The 12,326-nt window shown below is 36.7% G+C and overlaps 2 protein-coding genes and 1 non-coding gene across 3 annotated transcripts; all 3 read right to left on the reverse strand.

The window, feature by feature from the left end:
- Window positions 1-2,549: 2,549 nt before the first annotated feature.
- TRNAK-CUU lies at window positions 2,550-2,621 on the reverse strand. Its single transcript has one exon. It is a non-coding gene; the product is annotated as a tRNA-Lys (tRNA).
- A 2,586-nt stretch (window positions 2,622-5,207) lies between these two features.
- LOC113306824 (riboflavin synthase-like) lies at window positions 5,208-7,589 on the reverse strand. The gene is made up of 2 exons (XM_026555742.1): window positions 6,439-7,589; window positions 5,208-5,645 (listed from the first exon to the last, which is right to left on the reverse strand). The coding sequence occupies exon 1, from the start codon at window positions 7,311-7,313 to the stop codon at window positions 6,462-6,464; it is 852 nt and encodes a 283-aa protein (XP_026411527.1). The 5' UTR covers window positions 7,314-7,589; the 3' UTR covers window positions 5,208-5,645; window positions 6,439-6,461.
- Window positions 7,590-8,433: 844 nt separating this feature from the next.
- On the reverse strand, window positions 8,434-10,447 carry LOC113333831 (protein LOL2-like). Its single transcript, XM_026580224.1, has 4 exons — window positions 10,268-10,447; window positions 9,868-9,975; window positions 9,576-9,685; window positions 8,434-8,950 (listed from the first exon to the last, which is right to left on the reverse strand). The coding sequence occupies exons 1-4, from the start codon at window positions 10,311-10,313 to the stop codon at window positions 8,888-8,890; spliced, it is 327 nt and encodes a 108-aa protein (XP_026436009.1). The 5' UTR covers window positions 10,314-10,447; the 3' UTR covers window positions 8,434-8,887.
- Window positions 10,448-12,326: the final 1,879 nt, after the last annotated feature.

Here is a 12,326-nt window from a genome sequence, read left to right on the forward strand (position 1 = left end):
TAATTGGCTTGAGATTGATATCTCCGATAGGCAAGATATAAAAGAAATCACAAACACTTCGTCTCATCGTTTGTGATTCCGCAATATCTTTTTTCGCTGCGTCGGTTAAGATTATTGTGAGGTGATTGATAATACTAGGCTGTTCTTCGGGAATATAAGTTTGGTTTATCAATTGGTTCTTGTTCACCTTGATTTATCAAAAGATGGAACAAAACTCGTAGGTGTATTCGTGGGAGACGGATTTATATATTACCGTAGACTTTTCCGTGTGATACAGATTTGTTTATTAAAGTCTTCGACTTTGGGTCATAACAACTCTTAGTTGTGGGTGAGATCAGCTAAGGGAATCAAGTACGTAGCATCCTGCTGAGATCAGAGACGTAGGAGCATAACTGTACATTGGATCAGTGTGAGATTGATTGGGGTTCAACTACAATCCAGACCGAAGTTAATTTGGAGTATGCTAGTGTCTGTAGCGGCTTAATACAGTGTTTGTTCAAACTGGACTAGGTGCTGGGTTTTTTTTGTATTTGCGGTTTCCTCGTTAATGAAATTCTGGTGTCTGTGTTATTTCTTTTCCGCATTATATTTTGTTATATAATTGAAATATCACAGGTTGTGCGTTGTTCAATCAATTAGAATATCCGACCTTTTGGTTGTTGATTTAAATTGATTGACACTTGGATATTGGTCTTTGGTACCATCCAAGTTATCTCTCTGGTATTTGATAAAGACTCGCAGATTTCTATTTGCTTGAGTATATATCAAATCGAGAGATTGAGATATAAACTCTTTGATATACTTTTTATCTAGATTGAGTCTGACTGTCTAGTTGATTCTCTAGAAAGTTTATTGGAGTTTGTCCATACAGATTTGTAAACGAAATATTGGTAGTGGTTGTTGTACACTTGGACCCCACTTTTTCAATAACCAATAACTCGCATTACTTGTATATACAAAAAAACATATGACCCTTTTCCTAATCAAATAAAGGATTTTTTTTTATTACTCTCGATTAATGGTAGACACGCTTAATTGCACGTAAAGAGTATATATTACCTTAATGCACAGAGATGAGAGGTCTCGTTCATACTAGAATTTTTTTTAATCATATGAAGCTGATAACCAACGTCCCACATATACCCCGTGCCTATATTCCAAAAGTACATACACCACTTGCGAATCGAGCAAAAGGATTTGTTCGAGTACTTGCACTACATACGTGCAACTTTACGCATGTCACGTGTACAACCTTAATATACCAACATGAGGGATCCCATTGGATATTGGTTATCATGGTCTTTGTTACTCTTATTAGTAAGTATACTCATACATAATGCATGCATGTACGTGTATGCTCACATAGACTAATCAAGGGTTAATTATTTGCCCCGAAAGCGATTGAAGTCTACGTACAGACACATGCAATTTTGATCGTGTTCCTAAAAACAAATTAGTGTAAAATAAGAATAAGGGATTCGACATTAATTAAAAGTAATTCGAACAAATCATCAAAAGAATTTTTTGTAATTTGAGGATTTTATAAGTTTTATTATTAATTACAAAACAGATTTTGTGGAAGCAAATAAAATGCGATTTTGACTCTGTAGTTTAATTTCTGAACGATCATGTCGGTATTGTTCACTTATTGAGATAAATGAGTTTCCACCATTTAGATTTTAGGATTCTTAGTGTTTTTGGTGAAGAAGAGGAAAAAAGACAGGACTAAATTAATTAGGATTCTTAGTCTTTTTTAATTTTATGTTTTCGGGAAAAAAATAACTTCATGAAACAAAGCCCTGGCCCTTTTAATCCATACATGTTGAATTGTAAATAGTCGATTCAGGTTAGATTTTAACAACTTTGTGCAAACTCATTGACTGGATTAAAATGGTGAAAGAAAAACATGACCATAAGATAATGATGCACCCGAGAAATTACCCCGTTCACAATTCTCAACAGAGTATATAATACTGATTAGTTAGACGCAAAAGATTTACGCAAACTTTACTATACAAGTGTTAGTGTATTGTGTATGGTTGACTTTGCTATTCTATATGTAGGATGAAGATGAATCTTTAAAGTTCGTCTTGACTATTACGATTCTTATGTTCTAGATATTCCAAAGCTTTTTAAAAAGAAAACAAAATATTTCAAACTAATTAGACAATGAAAAAGAAAAAAAATCACCATCAATGTTGGACATGAATATCTTTCTGATTTTAATAAAACAATAACTAAAAATCTATGGCTAAATATGCATCCAACGGAAATTATATACTAGTGAATAAATAAAAATTAATAATGATAAACTAAAAAGTCTATGGTTAGATGACCTTTCTTGTGTTTTCAAGGGAAAAAAAAAACTCAATGTTCAAGATTCTTACGAGGATCGAACCGACGAATGACGACCTTTCCTGTGTTTCGAGAAAAGAAAAGAAGAAAACTCAGTGTTCGAGTTAAATAATAATAAACTAAAGTCAGATGGCCATTGGACCAGGAAAAAAAAAACTAAAAATCAGATGGCCATTGGACCAGGGAAAAAAAAAAGCTCCTGGTGAGGATCGAACTCACGACCTTTCCCTTAAGGAGGGAAAGCACTACCACTATGCTACAGAAGCGACTTTAATGGCTTAGTAAACAGACATTAAATATATTAGTTATTACAGAAAAAGGGAGTTCGGTCCTAAACCACAAACTCCAATCATTTTTGCTTTTGAAATCTTTTATGAGCTCCTCCACGTTTGCACGCGATGCCTTTGGGTTCACTTGTCTTGCACCTAGGCCACTACATAAAATTTTAATTTTGGCCATTAATAAGCAAGACCTAACGGCAGGCCATTCATATAAGACGTTGTCAATAGAGGCCTGTAAACGAAACGTGCCTCATCGTGTTATCATTCAAAAAAGAAAATCTTCCAGACAATCCTTTGTTTACACCGATGTAGTGGGCAATAACTGATGTCGGTGACCCTCGAAATAGATTTCCTGTTATGAAGCTTTAGTGAGGCCAGCATATATATATATATGTATGATGCTTGGATATACTGGTTATTAGAACACCGCTGTCACGGTGGGGAGGGTCGACCGAACAGAAGACAAATATGTCAAATTGAAAAAGTGAAAGTATCAATTTTCCTAAAACGGAAGGAGTACATTGATTTATTAGTTGCAACGGAAATTTAGTTGATGCATAAAGCAAAATATAGCTGCATAATGTGTTATCCATCTTTTGTGGTGGTTTGCATAATGACTATGTATTCAATTTTTCAAAAATTGTGCCTAAAAGAATAAACACCTCCGAATTTTTCGTAAAAACTTTAAATTTGATATCGTTGTTTGTACTCATTGTGTAGATCTCTTTAAAAGATTTCCAACGAGATAAAATTTGTAAAATTCCAAGACAAGGATTTTTAGATATGTTATATTCTAGTATGCTTGCCATTATAACCCTGAAAAAATAGGATACATAAGGAAAAATAGGATACATGGGAAATTATGTGAAAAGGCTTCACAAAAAAAGCCCTCACCAAATCCATTTTTTTTATCAAATTGGACATTCGTGTTAGGTTTCATTTTACAAAAAAGTGGCCATAAAAGGGACTCCCTCCCTTCAGGCCCTTCGGGCCTTCCGGTTGGTCGGCCCAATGAACTCACGAGCTTCTTTAAGAACCGTTTTTTAGGGACTACTCAAAAATGGTGGGGGACTACTTTGTGATAGGAATGTCTACCCTATACTTATAAGAGGTGTCATAAGGTGTGAAAATGACTAACCTACCCTTCACCTATATATGTAATCACCTCCTCCCATCACCACCACCTATATATATATATATAACCACCTCCTCCCATCACCACCGCCGCTCACCACCACCAACCACCACCGACCACCTCAAATCACCACCACCGCCACCTCTATATATAGCTTAATTTAAATCATTAACAAAACAAAATCAAAATCAAAATTATAACAAACCCATTACTTTTCATTCGTTTTCCGTTGAAAAAATGAGAAGTAATCATCAAAATGAGTTGAAAATGGAAGTTACAGAGAGAAGTTCGGCTAGGAATTATGTGAAAATTTTTGTCGAACTAGCCGAACTCAACTTTAATGGAGGTTTTTGTTTTCAGAGAAAAATTCGGTTACATCGAAAAAAAAATGTCCAAGCCGAACTTGTAGTTCGGTTACGTCGCAAAAAGTTCGGTTACATCAAAAAAAGTTCGATTACGTCACAAAAAGTTCGGTTACATTGCAATTTTTTTCTCCTAACCGAACTTTTCTCTGAAAAACCTGCATATTGAGCTCGGTTACGTCGCAAATTTTTTTCCTAGACGAACTCCTAGTTCGGTTACGTCGCAATTTTCTTCTCCTACCCGAACTTTTCTCTGAAAGAAAAAACTCCATTAAAGCTGAGTTCGGCTACCTGTGTTTTCAGAAATATTAGTCGAACTACACTTGCAGGTGAGTTCGGCTACCTGTTCTTCAGATGTCGTAGCCGAACTTTTTTAACCAAACCGAAATCAATTCATAAATTGTTCATTTTTAGGAATGTTTTGGCCAATTCAAGCACCATTAACTAAATTTGAAGTATCCGTGCGTACCCAAAACATCATACTCTTGTTGTGGCTCTTAAAGAAAATGATCTTAACTTTTTTTCTTCCAAAACCCTCATCTTCATTATCATCTTCATCTTCTTCTTCTCCCTCTCAATAATTCTTCTTTTGAAAAAATCAACTTATTAATTTAATCTCACTAATCATTAATTAACTCACTAATCATTACACTAATTTAATTACCAAGGACAAATTTGGTATTAAAAAAAACTTAGATAAGGGCTGACTCATTACTACTTCTAATATCCACCCAAAAACGGAGAGCAGTCCCCCACTATTTTTGAGTAGTCCCCAGAAAACGGTTCTTCTCTAGTGTTAAACCTAGAGACGGGTTCATTCCCAGGTTAAAACTGTTGAAGCAAGCTCTTGCTAGAGAAGAGGAACAGTTGAAGAATGTAGAGTTCAACGAGAAGATTCAAACATGTACACTCATATGCTCAATCATGTAGTACGAACATCAATCCCAAAAAAAAAAAAAAAAAGACTCCTCCAGCATGAACAAAGCTCATCGTCCACAAGGCAAGCAACGCATACTCACACTGAAGCCATGCAATTGACGGACTTCTAATCCACATACAGGTACAAGTGCCATGTCTGAATCACTATGAAAACCGAACCTTGAAAATATAATGAAGTACAGTTTGAAGAAAAACAGTTGAGAAGTATCAAGTAGACGGTTTACCCACTAATTTAGGTTCCTTACTGTTTTGACAATTAAAATAATATTCAATGAGAAGAACTACCATTAAAAAGAAGGATTCCTGATTCATCCCTATCAAGTCATACTTGTACTTGAATCTTAAAGTTCTGGGACATTTTTAATCCAATCAAAGGAAATTGTTCAAACCTGGTTCTTCCACACATGGACCATCAGAAGCCTAGAACTTAAAAATAAATAAAACCTTCCTTTGATGTAATGCTCTTCTCTACTCTTTAAAACTTAATTGATCATATTTTGCTTCACAGAAAAATGCTCATCAGACTTGCCATGGACACCTCCCCACAGCCTATCATACAGAATTGAATTTCCTCTGCAACCCAATAACGTAGCGGTAAGTACCAATAAGTAAGCAGTCAATCATTTCCACTGCAACCCAGCAATGTAGCAGTAACTGGTCAATCATTGCTGTTACTAATTAGCCCATATTACTAACCGCCGCATTTGGTTTCTCCGTAAGAACCACCACACAGGAACACAACCACACTATATTGTTTCCGATTTTCTGTTATCTAGTGTTTCATTAATTCCTAATTTTACAAGTATCAGTGTTGATTGAATTGCTAGTGAAAGGTTAAAAAGTTTAGACATAAAAATCGATCATAGTCCTAGACATCCACTCTATGTTTAGAAGCATAAAAAGTTTAGATGACTTTTCTAATACTTTGATTGATCACTCTATGTTTAGAAGCATACAAAAGGCTCCATGTGATGTTTGAGATCATTAAAATGAGAAGAACGTCTTCGTGTTAGTGCTACCAAATATATACTAAATATATCGTGCCATTCAATTCTCTATTCAAGCAATTTAACATTCTCTAATTGTGAATTGTGATGCACATTCCTATCCATAGTGAATTCACTTATAAATAGTTTTTCTGTTTCTGATCAGACATCAACAACTTAACTATTCTGAACTGCTGAAAAGAGTATAACCAAACAAAACCAATCTAAGAAGCCACAAAAACATGAAAAAAGAATTTATTCGTCATTATTCTGAACTTGAAATGAACAAAATTAGAACAGAAGAAATAACATAACTATAAACGAAAGAAAATTGAAAAACATGATCAAGAGAACTCGGAGAGGAGAGTAAAAACCAGTACCAGAGCCAGAATTTAGCGAAGGATTATTTGGGTGCAATGTTGCTAGTGAAGCCACTTTGAAGAAGCCTCTCAACATACTTCCCAAGAATATCAACCTCCAAATTAACTTTTTGCCCAACCTTCTTTAAAGGAATAACAACATTTTGCTGAGTATAATCAACCAACATGAAATTAAAACATTCTTCATCATCGAAAACCTTACAAACAGTCAAACTGGTTCCATCCACAGCAATAAACCCTTTAGGTACAATAAATTTCAATACTTCTGGTGGTGTTTTCACTTTCACCCACAATGAATCACCTTCAAATTCTAATGATACAATCTCACCAGTACCATCCACATGCCCTTGAACAAAATGACCACCCATTCGAGTACTCGGCAGTAAAGCTCTTTCTAAGTTAACAGGTGAACCCGGTACGAGCTCGATCAATGAAGTTTTTCTTAGGGTTTCTGGTGCTAATCCAACTGAAAAATCAGATTCTTTTTTATCAAATTCAGTGACCGTAAGACAAGTACCGTTAACTGAGATACTATCACCAAGTTTAACATCTTCAAGAATAACATTTCCAGAGATTTTCATCTCATATCCACCATCTTCAGCATAGCCTAATTTTTTAATTTCACCCATTTCTTCAACGATCCCAGTGAATAGATTTTTAATTGGATTGTAATTAGGGTAAGGAAGAGACTGAGTTGAGGGTTTCTGAAAACTGTTAGCATTGTAGAAGAGATTATGTACTGGATTTCTGGAGCTGAGATTGAAATTCACTTGGGTTTTTGAGGGAATTCTTTGTTGATTGGTAACGAAGGCTTTTGGAGGTGAAGATTTTAGGATTCTTGATGAGATTGCAGTGAAATGATTAGAGACTGCCATGATAGGAGGTATTAAGAAAACTGAAACCCTAGAATCTGAGTTCAGAGCAGAGAGTGAAATTCAAGGACCACCTACCAGCTTAAAAAAATACTTAAAATCTTGGTTTGACTTTCCCTTGGTAAGAAAAATACGCTGTCTTTATGGTGGTAAAGATTGTTGCAAGATTTTGTTTCCGATGAATTTTATTTTAAATTACCGGCAAAACATTCTTCCCTCTTTCATTTTCCGTCTAGTTAGTTGTTACAGCAGTATAAATCGTGTGTCAGTCATCAGAGAAATTTGACATAAATTTTGAACCCACAAGATACCGAGCTTAAACATGTTGGGCCGTCAAGGTGTTCCACACAACGCTGCTGATGTTGCAATGGACAACACCTCCCACCAAACAAGAGCAAGACTGATAATGGGGGTACCGTTTTGCTTGGGGGTGTACCTATATGCATATAGGACAAAAAAGCATTTGCTTTTGGATTTGTACACCCCAAGCAAAATGGTACCCCATTAGCAGCATTGAACAAGAGGAAATGGGTGCTAAGTTGCTAGCCATTGGTTGAGGAGTCTAATTTGTCAACGCTGCTAACGGGGTATCATTTTGTTTGGGGGTGTACCAATCCCTTACCAAAATATGTTGTCTTTTATGCAATTTGGTACACCCCAAAGCAAAATGGCACCCCCATTAGCAGCGTTGTAATTTGTGGTACCCAATATCATTCCCTATGAGAGGAATTCCATGGCTAGTTCGTATTAGATATAAAGCAGCTTCTGGATTGTAAATCTGATTCTATTTTCTCTCATGTCCCAAAAATTATTTGAGGTACACGAGTTTTGTTTCTCTGCAAGTCTGGACTTCACACACATGTTTCTTTTGATTATTCTGGCGACACTTTACAGCTGACACCGCGCCCGTACGATTCCAACCATGGGACTTCTACAGAGATTCCGCAATATTCAGAGGTATTCATGTTAGAATTTGTCATTGCAACAAAAGCTCGCCAAAATCAATGTTGAATCAACAGGACCATGGTAAGAAAATCATAGTAAGAAAATGATTGGAGAATTTGATTTGCCTGCATTTGCTAAAAAATCTGTAAACCAAGTCTTGCAAAGGCCAACCCAAAAATCCATCAAGATCAAACTTTTCATTGAAGAACCTTGACAGAGATCACTACTAGACCTGATCCAAGTTGTGCTGAATTATATGAAGGTTCATAACAGATGAATGACTTTCAGATCAATTTTGTCAGGAACACCTTTTCAACATTTTTCATGAATTCTATCCTAGATGGGACTGTACAACAAAATCTGATAGATCGAGGAATTAACGGATGCAGACGGTAGTGCTATCGCTTCAAAAAATATATATATACCCATAAAAGAATCACCTAGCAATTCCAAACAGGACCGTAGTCTTACTGAGTTCTTCATTGAGACAATTCCAACTGGTTCTATACATAAACATGCAACTCTGTAAAGCTTGTGCAGAAATTCAAATGAGACTCCTAAAACAAAGGTTGAAGCCAAGCATATATTCACGATCACCCAGCTCATACAGTCATACATTGTTCAAAATGTTTCTAAATTACAGCGTGTGGAGGTGGGCCCTGTTGATCAGAAAGGCGAGGGCGTTGGTTGTGCTCCTACATGCATATAAGAAGGAGGTTAGATTTTGGTGAAGGAAAACCGACAAGAAAGGCAGAACTCGGATAAAATAATAAGGACATTGGTGAAGATTGCCCAAACGAAATAGAGAGCTAAGAGTCTAAGTTCCTAACTGCAGAAAGATCAGCTCTGTTAATGAATCAAAATTTCAACTATGGATACAGAATATTCAGAGAGTTTCACATTGTCTCTTCTTATATTATGGTTCCTCCTTTGTTGTGGCCACCGATAGTCTGCCAACTACCATATACAAAATTCTAAAATACCATTTGTTCTAAAGATTATCAATAAATAAGAAAAACTGCTGTGAACTGCGACAAATACCTGAGTTCCTACAATGATGACTACTTCACTTAGATCGGCCATGAAAGGAAGCCACTAACCCAAGGTGATTTTTCTAAATTTATTGGGATGCTTAAGTTTATTAGTAATTCGTCTTTCTAAATAGAACTCCACGAACGACATGTATGTCTTATCTTCGTCGCCAATGCTATATCTTTGTATACTAGACATTCCATTTAGAATATTCCATGCTTAAAATCAGTTATACATCTAAAGAGCATGATAAAACTCATCTCTTTTAACTATGAAATTACAACTTACCCCAACATCAGTTATTGAATGGCAACATGAACATTTTACTTTTGGAGCTCCATATGGGTACATAAGCAATACTTCACAATTTGCACAGTTTACATTTCCAATTTGATGATCTGTTAAACTCAAATGACCAAGTAAGAAAAATAACAGTACTTCCACAACCATATTCTTAGCAATAGAATTTTACTGGGTATCCCATCCACAACCATATTTTCCACAAAAAACAATACAAGGGGAAAAAACTTCTGATTCCATGATAATAACTAGAAAGAAGTGTTAATAAGAGTTGACATACCTTCTAAAACAAGATTGATTGTTTTACAGGATACACATCTAACACGAGGGGCTCCTCTAGGATAAAAAACCAAAGTTCTACAAGTTCCACAAACCATTTGACCTAATTCTGCATCCAAACAGTACAATACCTTTAGGGACATGACTATCAAAGAATTAAATCCGACTAATAGAATCTAAAATTAAAATTTCCCAATCTCATACTGATAAACCTAAGAGTATAAATAATGTTAGCAAGATGATTGAGTTATACTACACATGATAAATTTTCAAACCATGATTAAATCATAGAATTAGGTTATTTGAGTTCAACCCTAATCCATAAACTAGCATTGCAGTTACAAAATCAAAGATCGCAGAGAAATTATCTCTAAAAAGTAAATTTCAAAGCGAAAAAGAACCTGGAAGTGGAGAGACGGACTGCCATTCGGTGCCGTGAGTCCCCATAATTTGTTGCGGTTTTTCAAATTATCCCCTTTCTTATACGGAAGACTCAGGAATGAATAATGATGGTATTGTTGTAAATTTCACAAGCGTTTAAGAGTTCAAATTAAAACTGGAACCGGTAATTCCGATTCTAGTTGTTAGCATTCTACATCAGCCATCTTGTGCCGAAACTAACATTTATAGTCCCCTTTCTTATGGGCTTTGGATGCGCTACCCTCCAAAGGAACTCGTTAGTCCAAACAACCACGTGTTTACGGTGTGGTTCAAATATTTGACGAGTTAGTCTAAAGTCCGGGCGATACAACGATTCTTGTATTGGAAATGGGGACAATTGGAGACAATTGGTATCAATCGTCCAGCCCCTAATGGAGATAATTGGTATCAATCGTCCCTTTCATGTAATAACTGATATTTTGTCGTATTGGAAATAGGGTATCAATACCAATAGAAGTCAACTGGATTCCACATTCACCAAACCTAGACCCAAATCGATGCTACCCGATCTGAAATGTAGTTGATATCATCTATCCAATCTCTCACAACTGGAACCAGGAAAAATTAAACGCTCTCCCCAATCATGTAGCCCAAAAAATCATAAACATCCACCTCCCCCAAGATAGCCCGCAGGACCAAATTATCTGGCCACATTCGAAATCCGGAAAATACACTACTTCATCGGGATACAAATGTCTAATCCATAATCTACCTAACCATATTCTCCTCCCACCCACCAAATTCCCGTGGACCTTACCGTGTCCACCGAAAATTCAGTTTTTCTTGTGGAAAGCAATCAATGAAGGGTTACCAACCTTCTCTCTTCTTCATCATATCCATTTAACCAACACAGACATTTGCCCTAATATTCATCCAGAATCAACAACTCACATGCTAATTAACTGTCCAACGTCAACTACATCTTGGAACACTTTACTCTTTCAACCCTCAAACACACCAAACTCCAACAATGCCCCCGCATTTGCTTTAACACCTCATACAACCATCTCTCAAATCCTACAACAGCCAACTCCAACATCTGTCATCTCTACTTTCTGTTTTCTTTTTTGGACCTTATGGCTAGCTAGGAGTGATCTAGTATACCGTCAAAAATAAACAACAACAACAGAAATCTTAACTTGGGCTCAAAGACAACAACAAGAATATTAGGCAGCGCTACAGTCCTTACCTCTGGTCTTACAGGGAGATTCACCGATACTCAACCGCTCAAGAAACACCAAAAGGATCTCAACAATATCGGTAGGATGGTCCACTCCGAACATGAACTAGATTTAGTTTAACACTGATGGAGAGGCCAAAGGTCATTGGGGTTTTGCGGGTGATGGTTTCATTTGCATGGACTCCAACGCACGGCCGATAATGGCTCTAGCTCCACCTTTGGGAATTGCGACTACCTTAACAACATAAACTTGGGCTCTTCTTCCGGCATCGAGAACAACAGCTGATATGCAATGGCCAAACGTTGTCTTCGAGACAGACTCAGAGAACCTTATGCACTTGTTGATGGTGGATTTTCAACAAAGGACAAAACCGTAAAATCATGATACTGCATGTTCTGAGTTGGCTTCAGGCATGTGACGATTCATATTTTACGAAGCCATGATGAATATGTTTCCTGAAAGGCCTCCACTAGCTGAGCATTCAGTGCCACGAATTTCATCATGTCCTCTATGTAGAATAACATAATTTGGCGGTTCTCTGTAAGATTGAGAGCAACAGCGCTTTCAGGACGTCGGTGACACTCACTGTTCCCTGACTACATGAGAGAGACACGCCTCTACATAGAAGAACGATTAGGCGGTTCTCCGTAGATTGAGAGCAACAACGCCTTCAAGACGTCGGTGATACTCACTGTTCCCTGACTATGTAGAAAGACTGTGTATAGATCCAGGCAGTTCTCCATAGATTGAGAGCAACAACGTCTTCAGGTCGTAAACAACACCCGTGACTCCCTGACTATGCACCATTCAGAATGGATGTGACGCTTTAACTGGCTAA

This window comes from Papaver somniferum, chromosome 1, assembly GCF_003573695.1.
Source record: "Papaver somniferum cultivar HN1 chromosome 1, ASM357369v1, whole genome shotgun sequence".
In the NCBI taxonomy this organism is placed as follows: Eukaryota; Viridiplantae; Streptophyta; class Magnoliopsida; order Ranunculales; family Papaveraceae; genus Papaver; species Papaver somniferum.

Coding starts and splice junctions, on each gene's coding strand:
- LOC113333831 (XM_026580224.1), bottom strand. CDS start 10,313: ATGGGGACTCACGGCACCGAATGGCAGTCCGTCTCTCCACTTCCAG. Junction 9,976..10,267: donor GTCCGTCTCTCCACTTCCAG/GTTCTTTTTCGC, acceptor GTTTGGATGCAG/AATTAGGTCAAATGGTTTGT. Junction 9,686..9,867: donor AATCAATCTTGTTTTAGAAG/GTATGTCAACTC, acceptor TGAGTTTAACAG/ATCATCAAATTGGAAATGTA.
- LOC113306824 (XM_026555742.1), bottom strand. CDS start 7,313: ATGGCAGTCTCTAATCATTTCACTGCAATCTCATCAAGAATCCTAAAA.